Source organism: Miniopterus natalensis, chromosome 10 (assembly GCF_054644295.1).
Source record: "Miniopterus natalensis isolate mMinNat1 chromosome 10, mMinNat1.hap1, whole genome shotgun sequence".
NCBI classification, from domain to species: domain Eukaryota; kingdom Metazoa; phylum Chordata; class Mammalia; order Chiroptera; family Miniopteridae; genus Miniopterus; species Miniopterus natalensis.
In genome coordinates this window covers 41,700,396-41,715,212 of record NC_142090.1, presented here as the reverse complement: position 1 = coordinate 41,715,212, position 14,817 = coordinate 41,700,396, and the positions used below count along the sequence as shown (strand labels likewise).

The 14,817-nt window shown below is 45.1% G+C and overlaps 1 protein-coding gene across 3 annotated transcripts in view; it reads right to left on the bottom strand.

Moving 5' to 3' along the window:
• The window catches only part of LAMB1 (laminin subunit beta 1), a 71,549-nt gene extending 59,054 nt beyond the window's left edge, over positions 1-12,495 (bottom strand). The window contains exons 1-5 of one of the 3 annotated variants that reach the window (XM_016199130.2): positions 12,477-12,495; positions 12,228-12,329; positions 10,974-11,149; positions 8,066-8,201; positions 4,666-4,739 (exon numbers count right to left, since the gene is read on the bottom strand). In XM_016199130.2, coding sequence (XP_016054616.2) covers positions 4,666-4,739; positions 8,066-8,201; positions 10,974-11,149; positions 12,228-12,264 — 423 coding nt within the window. In that variant the 5' untranslated portion in view covers positions 12,265-12,329; positions 12,477-12,495. Of the gene's footprint in view, positions 1-4,665; positions 4,740-8,065; positions 8,202-10,973; positions 11,150-12,227; positions 12,369-12,476 lie in introns of those variants that run through there. The other 2 variants (XM_016199131.2, XM_016199132.2) reach the window with 2 other exon arrangements.
• Positions 12,496-14,817: the final 2,322 nt, after the last annotated feature.

Below are 14,817 nucleotides of genomic sequence, written 5' to 3'. Positions count from 1 at the left end.
ACAAAGCCACTCTACAAATTCCAGAAGACATAGCAGCTCTACCTAATACATAGAAACAAACACCAGGAAGCAGCCAAAATGTGGAGGCAAAGAAACATGCCACAAAGGAAAGAACAGAAGAAATCTCTAGAAGAGGAACTAAATGAAATAGATCCAAGCAAGCTAACAGATAGAGAGTTCAGAATTTTGGTTATAAAGATGTTTAAGCAGACTATTAGGGAAATAACTAAGAAAATCGATAACATAATAAAGTACCAATTTGAAATGAAGGATACAGGAACTGAAATGAATAATAATTTACATGGAATCAACAGTAGAGAAGAGGACACTGAGAATCAAATCAGCAATTTGGAACATGAGGAAACAAAAAACACCCAACCAGAAGAGCAAAAAGAAAAAAAGAATCCAGAAATATGAAAATAGAATAAGGAGCCTCTGGGACAACTTCAAGAGGCCCAACATTCCTATTATTGGGATGCAAGAAGGAGAAGAAAGAGACCAAGGAATTGAAAACTTATTTGAAAAAATAATTACAGAAAACTTCCCCTACCTGGGGAAAGAAATCAACTTACAAGTCCAGGAAGCACAGAGGGTCCCAAACAAGAGGAACCCAAAGAGGCCCACAGCAAGACACATCATAATTAAAATGCCAAAGGTTAAAGACAAAGAGAGAATCTTAAAAGCAGCAAGAGAAAAGCAGTTAGTTACCTACAAGGGGGCACCCATATGACTGTCAGCTGATTTCTTAACAGAAACGTTGCAGGCCAGAAGGGAGTTGCAAGAAATATTCAAAGTGATGAAAAACATGGAACTACAACCAAGATTGCTCTACCCAGCAAAGCTATCATTTAGAATTGAAGGTGAGATAAAGAGCTTCTCAGACAAGGAAATGCTAAAGGAGTTCATCACCACCAAACCAGCACTACAGGAAAAGTTGAAGGGTCTTCTTTAAGAAGAAGCTAATGAACAAAAGAATCTGATTAACTAAATAAATCCAGAGACATTGACACATGCAACAGATCATATTTCAGAGAGAAGAGGGAAGGGAGGTGGAGGGTGGGAAGAGATTAACCAAAGAAGTTATATGCATAACCCATGGACACAGTTAATAACGGGTGAAGGCCTGGGAAGGGGGTGGGAAGTGGAGGGGATCAATTGGGGGGGGGGGGGGAAATGAGATACCTGTTAATACTCTCAACAATAAAGATCAATTTAAAAAGTAAAAAAAAAAAAATAATAATAATCCTGATGGTCCTTTCCACTGATAAAACGAGACAAGGGTTAGAAAATAAAGGTCACATTTTGACAGATCCTTTGATTTATGCAACTGCTAGTTGTTCAAGTTTTTGTGTGTTTTTTTGACCTATTCAGGAATATAAAAAAATGATATTTTATTAGAATTTAAAGTAAGGGGGGGAAAACCCAATAGCTAACTGAACCAGGGCAAACTCCCCTTGAGAAGAGCTCCTGGATAGAGATACTTGGGGAGAGACTAGCCTGATGTGTGTGTCACAAGGGAGCAGAGAGGAAAAGCCTTACAGCCAGTCCTGGCCAGGCTTCCTTCTCCCTCCCTTCTGGAAATTTCTGAGTCCCAAAGGGCCACTGACCGGTTATCCAATTTCCTGTGGAGTTAAGAAGCTGCTGCAAATGAGAACAACACATTTTACCTACAGAATGGAAGCCTTTCCATGCTCTTTGCTTAGTCACCAACCTTTTCAAGCCTCACACTGCTGTAGAGTTGCCTCTGAATTTATACTAAATAAAAGAGCTATGAGTTTGGAAACATCTGGCTATACATAAGAACATACTGCATATATGCTAAATAAATGTTGCTAGCCTAAGTAGACACAATCCCCTTGGCAATGAGCCATCTCCACGGCAAGCACGCGTAAGGATGCGTGTTCTTGATCCTCACCCCCTCCTGTCCTTGCCGTTAACAGTATCACTACCCTCTAGTTACTTAGCTTCGACATCCCAGTAATCTTTGATTCATCCCTTTCCTTGCCCTTCCCTCCATTGCTCTGCTTCTGATCTTTCTCCAATTCTTGGTTTAACCTTTGATTCTAAAAGATCCAACCAACTTTCTTAGAAAACAGGCTCCACCTCTCAGTGATCATTCTCAGAGGAAGTAGTAGCAAGGGTAACAGATATGTGTGATCGGAAAAAGCTCCCCATAACACTTTCAAGACGTCTGGGCTGCAGGAGGTGGCTCCCTCCTACCTGAGGACCATAGATAGCCTTTGTGTGCACACCAGCAAAGTCAGCCGGTCTTTTACAGTGACCTCAACAAGAGCCCCCAGTGTTGTTTCAGCTCTCCTTTCATTTCCACTAGGCTCCCTTCCTGAAATACTGCTCTCAATTCCTTGTCAATTGCTCCCTATTTCCTGTAAAGTTTACATTCCTCAGCAAGGAATCACGGTCTTCTGTCATCTTACTTCCCTTCCTCCCCTCACTACCCAAAGCTCGAGGCACATCTACACTGTACGTGCTGAACAAACCTTGCCAGAACAGTCCTGCCACCAGAGCTGTGCTCTCGCACTGTTTCCTCTGCCCAGAATGGCTTTTCTTCCACCTCCTCCCACTAATATCCTGCTCACTCTTCCAGGTCCAGGTTAAGTGCAGCCCCAGTCCTCTCCTCATGAAGCTTTCTCACTTATCGCAGGCTCAAGTTACTCTCCCAATGCTCTGTGCTAATGTACATTATTTGAACTTCTACTACAGCAGTTAACACATTCTGTCTTGTATTACGAGTTATTTGTAAGTATGTTTCTCCACTAAACCTTGGTTTGTGTGGCTCAGTTGGTTGGGCATCATCACATGCACTAAAAGGGTGCTGCTCAATTCCTGGTCAGGGCACATGCCCAGGTTTCGGGTCTCGATCCCTGGTAGGCGGGTGCAGGACGCAGCCGATTGATGTTTCACTCTCATGTCAATGTTTCTCTCTCTCTGTCTCTCTGTCTGTCTCTTTCCCTCTCCCTTCCTCTCTCTCTAAAAACCAATAAAAAAAAAAATCTTAAAAAAAAAATCCCATAAAGCCTGAAGCAGTATCTTACAAACAGAAGGTGGTTGGATTCACTCATTCACTTATTCATTTATCACTAAATATGTGTAGAGCAATTATGTGCTAAGCATTAGCACATATAAAAATGATCACATTACCACTATGGGCCAGGGTAGCAAGATCACCCCTATAACCAGAGGAGAGGGATATGTCACACAACCTTCTAACATAGGTGTTAGCATTGTTCACATTTACCAAAGGGGATGCCAAAGCTTCCATACATGCCAGTGAGAGGCAGACTGGGGATTCACACCCAAGTTTGTTCAACCCCACAGATGTTGCTTTTCACACATGAACTAGAACCCAAGGATGAGTTCTCGCTCATAAACTAAAGTCTGACAACTTGTACCCATCCTTCACATCTCAGTTAAATCACCACCTCCTCCATTTAACCTGCACTTTGGTGCAGAATTTCACCTTTGGCCCATTGTATTCATGTGAATGAGTTTCAACTACAGAACATGTGTCCAAAGGACTTTTGGATATAAAAAAAAATGTCAGAACTACCCATGTATGTAAACATATGGCCTTTCCAAAGTAAAAGATAGGACCATAAACATTAATAAAGATGACTGAGTATATTCAGGTGTATATAACGTGAAGGTAATATCATCATGCGTAGCTGAGTGTTAATTCTAACTGCCAGATTGAGTGTGTGATCAATGAAGGGGCAAGGAAAAAAAGACACAGATGTTTAGTGGAAACCCTCTCAGTATCAGGTGTCACAGTGTAAACCTTCCTCCCCAGCAGTAACGGCAGGGAATCGACAGCCCAGTACCCCTCCGGTCACATTCTGACCTCCGCTCCCAGCCATGCCCCCGGCCTCCCAGGCTTCAGTAGAGGACACAAGTGAGACTTTCATGCCTACCTGCCCACATGGTAAATCTACGCTGGCACCTTTTCCTAACCTGAGAGGTTATAGATAAGGTCCCCAACTCCAACTGAAAACTATTCACAAGTGATTTTAATCTGAGAAGTAATAAGTAAATGATGGGTTTTGTGTGAACCAACATGTACTCTAAGCCATGTGACGTCTGTCATTTCCAGGCAGCTGCTTAAGAAGAAACAAAGGGACTTTGTACAGAGGCATTCCCTAGACCCGGAGTCATTTTACATTTCGGAAAGAAAAAGAATGAGAAAATCTACATTTAAGAAGGCATACACATTTCTTAAGGAACTGTAAAACTGTTCCCATCAATTTTGCAAAACCTTGGAAACTAAAGATAACACACTTCCTTTTCAGATACCAAACTCAGCATTAAATTGTCAACACAAGCAATCTGGGATTTACTCTCCAGATGTTTCATTGTGGTGTGGGAGAGCCAGAGCTGCCTCTCTCCATGGGGAAATAAAAAGATACCTAATTAAAAGTTTACAGTTGAATTACCTTAGAAAAGCGGCTTTCTCTAATTATTGCTGTGTAGAGTATTTATTAAGCATAGTTATTCATGCCCGTGTTTAAAAAACTGCTCAATTATCCCAATTTATGGCAACAATAATATTTAAGTTCCCGTTTCAGTCAATTCACAACAGACATCTGTTTTGAAAGGGGGATTACATGGTGTTCTCATGTGTCATTTGTGGGAAAGTTATGGATTCCTTACCTTGAAGGTCATTATGAGATGAGTAAAATGGAATTCTGCTTCCAAATCCAGTTGGATGGTTACATTTTCCACGCCTATAGATATTTTTAAATAAAAAGGAAACAGTAAGGTAAACAGGAACATCTGTGAACATTTGAGACTATTTTCTTAGGTTGTCTTTATGCTCCTCAGAGAAATCCTCCTTGCCTTCTATCTTAATCTGAAAATGCAGGTAAGATGACAATAAACCTCTGTCCTGACTCAAGCGGAAAAGCACAAGTCAGAGGATCCTCCGTCTTCCACAAACCTTCTGGAGCTCAGCATGTTGAATCTGCTCACTGGAATAAGGCGTCTGGCAGAATGCCTCCTGCTGCATCAAGGACATCTTTACTTAGGAAACAGTGAAAAATCTTCCCATCCGTCTAAGAAGCCAAGAGGCTCTCCAAGGGGAGAGGAGAGGGGCGCTTCCTGTGCACAGCAGGGGCTCAGCTTGCAGTCTAAAGCACAAGGACACAATCCCCCTTCAGCAGAAACACAAATACTCCTTTTTTCCTATGCAGCAGCAAGGAAAAGAAATGAGTCTACCACATACATTATACTCCATTTTAGAAAAACCCAGCCCTTATGGGGAAGGCTTTGGATGCATTTCCACAAATGAAAAACAATGCCAAAGAGACAAAGGGTCTGTCCAATAAACAAACTAGCCCAGACAAATACTAACATCCCCCCTTTCTAGTGGAGAGCCTGAACAAACAAATGAGTCTTTGCACCATGCCCCGAGGCTCCATCAGACCAGCTTTAACACACTGAAAGGCCACTGGAATTCCAGAGATGGAAAACACCTCCGCCCCAATCCTTTGGGCCCTGCCAGTTTGGTAAAGGAGATCTTTATATCTTTCTTGTGCTTCAGAGAGTTTGGGGGGTCCATCTTCCATAGCAAAAGAAGCTTTAAATGTAAGAAGACAGGAATGTGTCAGAATGAATCATGTCACCAGCTGGTGTTATTTTCAGGAAATCAGTAGGACTTTTGCAATAAACTCTCCTGCTGGAAATCTACCACATCAACTGGGGGAGAGGAAGTGGTCACTGGAATGGATATGAGTTAGTTGGAATGTTAAAAGAAAAACGTTATAATCACACTAACTTTATCTAAATTATTTAAAAGAACCATATTATAAACCTGTTCTAGACATTTCATTTCAGATGAAATGTTAGCCAAGCAACTATATGTCTCTCCTCTCCCCGGCTTTTAAAAACTTGCAATATTTGTTCAAAATGAAGAGATAACAAAAATCATAAAGTACAAATAAGACTAGTACCATTTTTGCAACATAAGACCATGTGCTGCAATGTGTGGCCTAAAAGCACATTCCACTTTAGATTTATAACCTAATAAAGCACTACAGTTTTTTTAATGTGGGAAGAAAAATCCATGGAGAAAGGAAACAAGATCATTCTTCTAGTGTATTTGATTTCTGTCAGATCTAGGAATAGATCATTATGAAGGGTAAGTTAAAAGTAGCTGAACATGCCAAGCCTGATTCTATGCCTGAGAACTGATAATTTAATGCCATCATGTAAAGCTCAATTTGGACAAAACACACAGAAAATAGATGAAATCACATTAACAAAGAAAATCCTTAATTGTGAACCATCAGACAACAGAGAGATGACAAGGGACAGTAACAATGGGTCCGACTTTCTGAAGGCCAAATTCCATCAGTCCCATCATCTAATCTTGTGTCAGAGTGACAGAGAAATCAAGACCCTCTCATTGAAAAATTCTTCTTTCTGGCATTTGGCCTCTCTTGCCACACAAATTAAGTTGTAGAAAATTTTAAACTCCTGATGTAACCAAGAAAAACCCCTCCTCTACAATTGTAGCAAATGATGAACTATTTTAATATCTATCACCTAAAATGGAAACAGTCTTGTTCTAACATTGAGGCATCCTTCTTCTGTCTTTCCATTTCACTGGAAGAACATGAGCAGTCAGGAAATGTCTGCTTGTAACAAGCTCTGTGCTCTTTCAGAATCTTCTGTGACTCAGGTGCAGAGTTACAGAAACTTCTCTGTCACACTGATCTATCAACCAAGATACACTCTTGAAAGAATCAATAAGGCTCTAAGTGATACATGCTTTCTGAGGACCAGTCTGTCTCAATCAAGCCGGTAACCAATGGAGCCCCCAGGCCAACCAGTGAATAATCAGCCTCCTCAGAAACCAACAGCTTTCTAGAAAGCATGAGGGATTTTATAGTCATGATGAGGAAGTCTATTAAGGGAGTTTTTCTTAAGAATGATGAATGACTGCAAGCATCCAAAAACTTCTCAGGTGTAGGGCATATAATAACAAGATCGAGTAGTGTCCATGCTTTCTATGGCCAGGCTTAGGTTTGCTTCTGAGAGCCTTTTCTCTCATTTTTTAAAAAAAAATCTAATGATACATTGTTAATTAACAAACATAATAACTCTACCTTTATTTCCCAAAGTTTAGCACTCAAGTTTGAAACAAATGCAAAACTAATTTTTTGCATAATTCCACAGCAATAATAACATCACATTTGATGAATTTATTAAACCAAAATCTAAACGGCAAAGAAGGGACAAAGGATTGAATTTACACACTCACTAAGGAAACTGACTTGGGGTCCTATCTATGTTGACCGAGTCTTTGAAAAATCACAGCCAGTGCTCACTCATAGTCCTATTATTAAATTTTCTTTAGCCCAGCCGGGCGTGGCTCAGCGGTTGAGGGTTGACCTAGGATCCCAGGCAATCGGGGTTCGATTCTTGATCAGGGCACATGCCTGGGTTGCAGGTTCGATCCCCAGTCAGGGGGTTGCGGGAGGCAGGAGATCAATGACTCTCTCATCATTGATGTCTCTATCTCTCTCTCTCCCTCTCCTTTCCTCTCTCAAAATCAATAAAGATATATTTTTAAAAATAAAATAAATAAATAAATGACAGTAAGGAATATTTATAAAAAAAATTTTTCTTTAGATAGAAGAAAATGGTGATAGTGGTGGGGGTTGATTCTGCCCTTTCATTTGGGATTAATCAAAATGAAAGATGCTACATTTTTGTGGAAGAATAAGGCCCTGAGATAGTACAGGACCTTCCCACGCCCTCCTCAGCACCTACCTACACACATTCCCCACAGGCCCCCCTCAGAACGAGAACTGCGAAATACTCTGGTCTAGCACGAAAGACTGCTTTCTGATAGGACGTGCATGCTTCAGGAAGAAGGACAGATTTTACCAAGAGAAGTTAGTGCTTCAGGCAGTAAATCTGTCCAAGGCCATGATCACAGGTCAGAGGAACCAATTGTAATTGCAAACACCCAACACCCAGGAGTCTGTAAAACCCTTTCAAGTGACCGATCGCAGTTCACACACTTGTTCCCACACCAACCACATACCATTTTCAGATTGCCACCAAATCTTAAGGCGGTTTGGAGCAAATGTAGTGACCACATTTTCAATGAGATGACTGTCGGGATTGAGGGTCTCATGATAAGGATCTTGTGAACTGCATGTGAAGCATTTTTTGTCCTCCTGAAAGCAAAGTGAGTTTCATAAGTCTAGGAAACAACCACTCACACGCACACACACACGCGCGCACACACGCTAAAAATCAGGCCCACAATACAAAAATCAAACCTACTTGCTTCAAGAAAAATGAATATGCCAAAATGACTTAAATGACATATCACATGCCTTTCACAATTTAATTTACTCAGTATGAAATTATCCTGAAAATTTCCTCCTCTCTTGCAAATTCAAGGTCAAAAGTAAAAGAAAGCATTGTTTCCACCAGCTAATATAATCAAAATGAAATTTCTAGGCTTAAGCCTTAATCTCAATAAATAACTATAGAAGCTTACTCTTCAAGTAAAATGCAGAAGAGGTATTAATAATAGAGAATTTTTGTTGACTGAAAATTTAAGAAAAAACTCACACAATTCATTTGGCCTGATTTTCTAAAACCTACATAAAGCAAAACCCAAGTATTAGGCAGACATATTTAAGAACCTTTAGGAACAGAACAAGATTTCTTAGCTTCTACTCTGCCCAAGCTATGAACCAGTGATAGTTGCCTGCAGACTACAAACTTCTTAGGATACCTGGGGAAGCAGGGACCAAACTGTCCTATTGTGTTGGGAGCACTATACACTATGACCAACTCAAAGAACACCAAAGTGGACCTGAACTGGAACTGAGGCACACTTTAGGTTTTAGAGTAGCTTTGAAATGCTCTCTTCTAAGTTTCCTTCTCCTTAAAATGAGGACCTCAGCTACTCTGGCATTGGGTCAGGAGAGTTCAGAGAACCCTCTTGGTATTCCAGCATGGCAAATCATAAATAGGGAAACTTAATCATTCCCCTTCCACATGGAGCTCTGTTCTCTACCTAAGTTTTCTGAAATGCAGATTATCCTTAAGTCTGAAAATGATGCTAAGACTGAAATCTAGAGAGATCAACACACGTTACAAACAACATTTAAGCAAGGGTGATATTCTTACGAGTACAATATAAACTGTACTTTCACAATTTATCTATCTCCTTCCCCACAAAAGGATTCAGAGCCTGGCAAGATGCACTAATGAAAATATAGAGACCAGAAGTTAGGGATGCAGTAAGACCCTGAACAAAATACATAAATTTCCTGATTCAATTTCACACCCACTAAATGCCTAAGAAAAGTGCACACCCGGCCCCTTTCTTTAGGCTCTGATATCTGTGCAGAGCACTCCACAATTTCTTGGGTAATCATGTAAACCAGAGAGTACAGCTCTACTTGCTTTCAACACAAATAGTCCAATTCTCATTCTGGTCAAAGCTGGTTTCAGAATTGGGTGATTCATTTACAGGATATCCTGGCCTCTGAGGTAAATGTGAGCATAATATTTTAGATAGAATTTATATGCTAATATTAGAAAAAGTAACATCTACTGCCTTCATTAGCTTGTAGTCAAGGATACTAATACTGAAGAACAATTACCAGAACTTACAATGTGTTTAATTATAGCCTCCCTTTTAATCAGGAGGAAGCAGTCTAGACACCTCTGCATAAATCTGGAAGCAAAGGAGTGGGAGTGGAATCTACTTTACCACATTCCTTTGGTTTAATTTATCACGTCTCCAGAATGGGCTCTCCTGCTCTGTAAAAGTGACTCCATCCTAAGGAATCTGCTGTGTAAAGCTTATCGCTCTCTGTCCTGCTCCTGAAGGGCAGGTATACAGGTGGGTGGAGTGAACAAAATTAGAGCAACTGACTTGGAACTTGCCCCACGTGGGAGACTAACACCTGCTTGCCAGAGAGGCCTGAGATACCAGTCCCCTTTTTAAAAATCAAGGAAAGGAATTCTCATTCTGGGTAGTTTACACGTTGTCTTCTTTTAAAATTAGTTTTGATTTTGTAAAAATGTGACTTCTTAAATCTAAAATCTGGTTCTCTTTTAGAAACAGAAAACGCCCTGAAATTTCACTCAGGTGCTCAGCTACCAGGGTGCCATGGCAACCAGCGCATTTTGAGAAAGAGCATCTGAACCCGAGAGCAATAAATGTAGCTGGAGAACAGCACCGAGAGAGGGGAGAAAGACAGGTCCGATGTTGGAGACAAAGCGTCTGTCAGTGTTGGAATATCCTTCATCCAAGTGCAAGGTATGAAAAAAAGGTCCAAGATCACTACTCGTTATTAGAAAGAAAGAAAGAGAGAGAGAGAGAGAGGAAGGAAGGAAGGAAGGAAGGAAGGAAGGAAGGAAGGAAGGAAGGAAGGAAGGAAGGAAGGAAGGAAGGAAGGAAGGAAGGAAGGAAGGAAGGAAGGAAAGAAGGAAGGAAGGAAGGAAGGAAGGAGAAGAAAGAAAGAAAAAGAAAGAAAGAAAGAAAGAAAGAAAGAAAGAAAGAAAGAAAGAAAGAAAGAAAGAAAGAAAGAAAGAAAGAAAGAAAGAAAGAAAGAAAGAAAGAAAGAAAGAAAGAAAGAAAGAAAGATGAACCATTTCTACAGACGTTTTTCAAAGGGGAAAGATTAAACCGCCCGCGCTCGCGCCCGCACACTTCTGGAATCCCGGGGAGCGCCGGGCCCGTCTGCGCGCATCTCTGCCTCTGCCTAAAGCCCGTGCCCGCGGCGGCGGCCGCAGGAAACATGTGGCGGATGCAACTGCGCAAACTGAGTTGGGGAAAAGGGTGAGCTACCAGCCTAACCCGGGACCTCCCCGCCTGGCGCGGCTTCCTATCTGGATGGCGGCAGGATGTGCAGTCCCCTGGGCCTGCCCCTTTGGTCCGGACAGGAGGAGGCGCGCAGAGTCCGGCTGGGCTCCGCCCTCACCTGGAGGTGGCTCACGATGCAGTAAGGCTCGGGCGTGTGCAGCCCGCACGTCGAGGTCGCCGAGAGCCTCTGCGCTCTGCCGATGAGGAGGTCCCCGGTGGCCGGGTAGCAGCTGCCCTCGGCGCAGCCGTAGCTAAACTCCGGTTCTTGGGCGCGCGCTCGGGCTCCCAACAGCGCTGTGGAAGCGGCAGACAGAGGCACGGGGAGGGGGGGCGAGGGATTGGGAGTAGGTAGCGAGCCCGAGCCAAAAGAACAAGCAGGGGCCGGGATAGAGTAGGTTCAGAAGGAAGCAGAATGCACAGGAAAGCGACACAATGGAGAGGTGAGTGAGGGAAAGGCGGGGGAGGCAGAGACGTGGAGAGAATTCGGAAAAACACACAAACGATCTCAGGTTTGTCCAGCAGCCAAGGGCACCGCGTCCACCCCGATCTGCCCCGGGGGAGCAGCTCCGGGCACAAAAGACAGAAGTGCAAACCCACCATTCCGACGTGACTAAGCTTGGGTGCAGGGAGGCGGGCAGGCAGACGCCGTACATCTGCACTGGAGTGTAAGTGAACCCGCGTGCATGTGGCAGCCTGTGCATCCTCGCTGTGCGTGCGAGGGTGTGTGCGCGCGGAAATCTGTGATCGTGGGGGTCTATGAGAGGGTGTGCATGTGTGTGCGCGCACGTGCGTGCACGCGCAAAGATCCCTGGGTTGGGGGTGAGGTGGCGGGTTCGCGTGGGACGCCGCTTTCCCCGAGCAAGGGGCCAGCGGACAATCCCTGAGGCTTTGGAGCGGCTTCAACGCTTCGCCATTCCTGGGAAGCTCCCGGTCCAGCTGTTTCTGGCGCCATCCGGGGGCAGACAGCTCTGGTTAATTAAAGCCACATGGCCCCAGTCTCTTCCCAGGACGAAGCCAGCGCTCAGCTCCGGCCCTTTTCTGGGAAATGGGGTCCCGCGGAACCCTCCGCGGCTAGCCCTTCCCCCGGGGAGCCTGCCCCGGCGGTGGAGAGCCCCAGCAGGAGCGCGCAGAAGGTGTAAAGTCCCGCGCCGCGGCCCCGGGACTCGGGGCTCTGGACCCGGAGCCGGCTATGCGGCTCCGCGACGATCCTCGCGCTCCTTCAGCCGCCACCGAGGGCACTGGTATTTACTAATTTCCACTCCAGCCCCTCTCCCAATCCCCCAGGCGCCCTCAAAGCTGGGTCAAACAGCTTTGGGGTTTTCCTCCCCCACATCCAAGCCCACCCCTTCCCCCACCGTTTCCTCGGAATTACCTAAGACACTGAAAGCGAACACCTGGAGCGGCCCCATGTCCAGTCCCTTGAGCCGAGGGGACGCGGCAGAGGAGCGATCACCGAGCCGCCTGCCCTGTGTTCCTTTATGGAGGTGGAGTGGGGGGAAAAAGGCAAATGTTCAGGGAGAGCAGAGGGGCCCTTCCATTTCCTGCCTCTCCCACGGAAGCGAGGGGTGGGAGGGTAGGAGGTGGGGAGGGGGAAATAGCGCAGCCACTTTGTTCAGCTCACCCTGCGGTGCGAGCGCTCTCCCGGCGGCCCGCAGCCCAAGCCAAAGAAGGGAATTAGAAAGTTTAGCCTTGGGAGGAACGGAGGGAGGCGCCTCTGCTCATGCGCATTCTGAGAGCCAGCGAAGGGGGAGGGCAGCGGGAGGCCACAACTTGGCCTGGAGGGGGCGAGGTCCCACCCTCCCGGGAAGCTTTTGTTTTAGGAACGCGCTTGGGGTCGCTGCCGAGTTTTGGCTCTTCCAGTTCCCCGCGAGGGGCTACGGGGCTGCCACCGGGTGTGTGTCCCCAGCTGTGTGAAGGGGGCGCGTTGCGTCTGGGCTAGTCTCGGAGGTGGGTGTTCAGATCGCCGGGTTGGGGGGCTGGTCGGGACCTCCCGCGCACTGGTGCAATTTACATTTGTAAGGAGTGAGTCACTAAAAGGTGCCCAAGGCTACTAACTCCTGCACTTGGGAAGGCGGGCTAAACCTTGGCAAGGGTGGACGGGTCAGGCTGGTTCTTGAGAAAGGAGAGAACCGTCTGGTCTCAGCATCGTTGAGCTTCGGCTAGGCGGCACCTATGTCTTCATTCGAGGAAAGGAAACTGCCCTTTACTACGCTTCCTTTGCGCACACATTTACCCAGGGCCTGGCCAGCTGGCCACGGCATTGAATTACCCATCTGATTCTGTTTTTAAAAATGTGCTCTTTACCTTAATCTAGACGATGGCTCTAATTCAGATAATTTCTCGAACGACGCTTGTTAAGTGACGCCTTTTCCCTTCTCACCTTGACGCCGTGTGTGACCTGTCTGGTTAAATAGTGGTAAAAGCAAGCGCACTCACCGCCGGGGCCGGAGAGGCGGAGAGGCGGAGAGGCCGGCGGGCCGCAGCGCCCTGACACCCCTGCCGCGAATTCGCCGGGCTCTCCTGCCTTAGCAATGCCTGGAGTCAAGGCTTAAGCTTTCTTGAGTCCTGCTCTGGGCAAAAGTGCTTGGAATGAGGGAAGCGTAGTTAGTTGCTAGTCCAGTCAGGAAATTTTGCTTGTTTTCTAATTAATCACCCCAGGGAGAAGGTTTGAGTGGTCAGTTGGTCAGTTTTTAACTTAGCTGTAATGAAATAGGGCCCAGGAAAGTTTAATCATTAGACCATACAGTAAGCTGCTTTATGAGTTTATAAACATGCTTTCCGCTGAGGGGGGCAGGAGCCTCAGGTCTTAGCCATGCATTAATTATTCACCAAATCAGCACTTGCCCTGCTACAGTCTCTAACTTGCTCAGGATCCTAGGTGCTGGCTGGGCAGCCCTGAGAGTGCTGAGAAAGCAGGTGCTGTTGAGAGGGTCTGATGTTGCAATGCATGGTCTTCAGAGCTTAATTAAAAGAAAAATATTGAAAGACAAATCTCTTTTCACCCTGTCAAGTATTAAATACCCTGGGCCAGAGTAGATTATTACAGTTTTTCATCTATTCAAATTGCAAGCGTGGTTCAGTTCTGCCTCTTTCCTGAGACTGGCCTCTGCTCTCACAGCAGCTGAGCCCTTCTGGCTACAAGACAGTTATACCTGTCCCAGGTCAGTGTCCTCTCCAAAGGGCAGAGTTCTCACCTCCAACACTCTTCTAAAGCCCCTCTGCTCTCCTGACCACCCCACTCAGTAGTAAACTTAACACTGCTAAGAAAACTAGAGATTTGTTGGTTTTTTGTTGTTTTTTTATTTTATTTATTTATTTTTTGCATGTATATGTGCAGGGGAGGGCATGTATAACACTCACCTTCTGCCCACTCCATCTATGAATCTGTCCACCTTCATTCCCACCCTTAATCTTTTGTGCTTCTGTCCTGGAAGTGTGTCCTCCTCTCACCTAAGAACAGTGCTCTCACGTACAAACCTGCTCCATTTCCCCATCTGAAGAGGAAAAAATACCCCAAACCTGCCTTTATTCTACATACCTTCTACTCTCCTCCTCTCCTCCATTTGCCTTCATCGCCCAGGTTCTTGAAAGGATAGTCTGCACTTACAGTTTCCTCCTGCTTTTCCCGTTTTCCTATCACAATAACGTACAGCTCCACCAGTGCTCTCAGTAATTACCTCCAACCCTCTAGTTGCTAAATGCAATGGGCATTAGCCTATTGGATCTCTTTGTGGCATCTGCTTCACAGGGTCACTCCCTCCTTCCTGAGAGTCCTTTTTCTTTGTCTTCTAGGACACAATTCCCACAGGGCTCTGACTCCTCCTCTTTCATTTCTCTTTCCCTTCTCTAATCCCTAAAACTTTGGTGCTCCTGAGGGTTCTGTCTCCAGCTTCTTTTCCCTATACACACTTTCAACCACGTCCAGCGTCTCCCCCCCTTGGCCTTGGTACTCCCCGCATCTG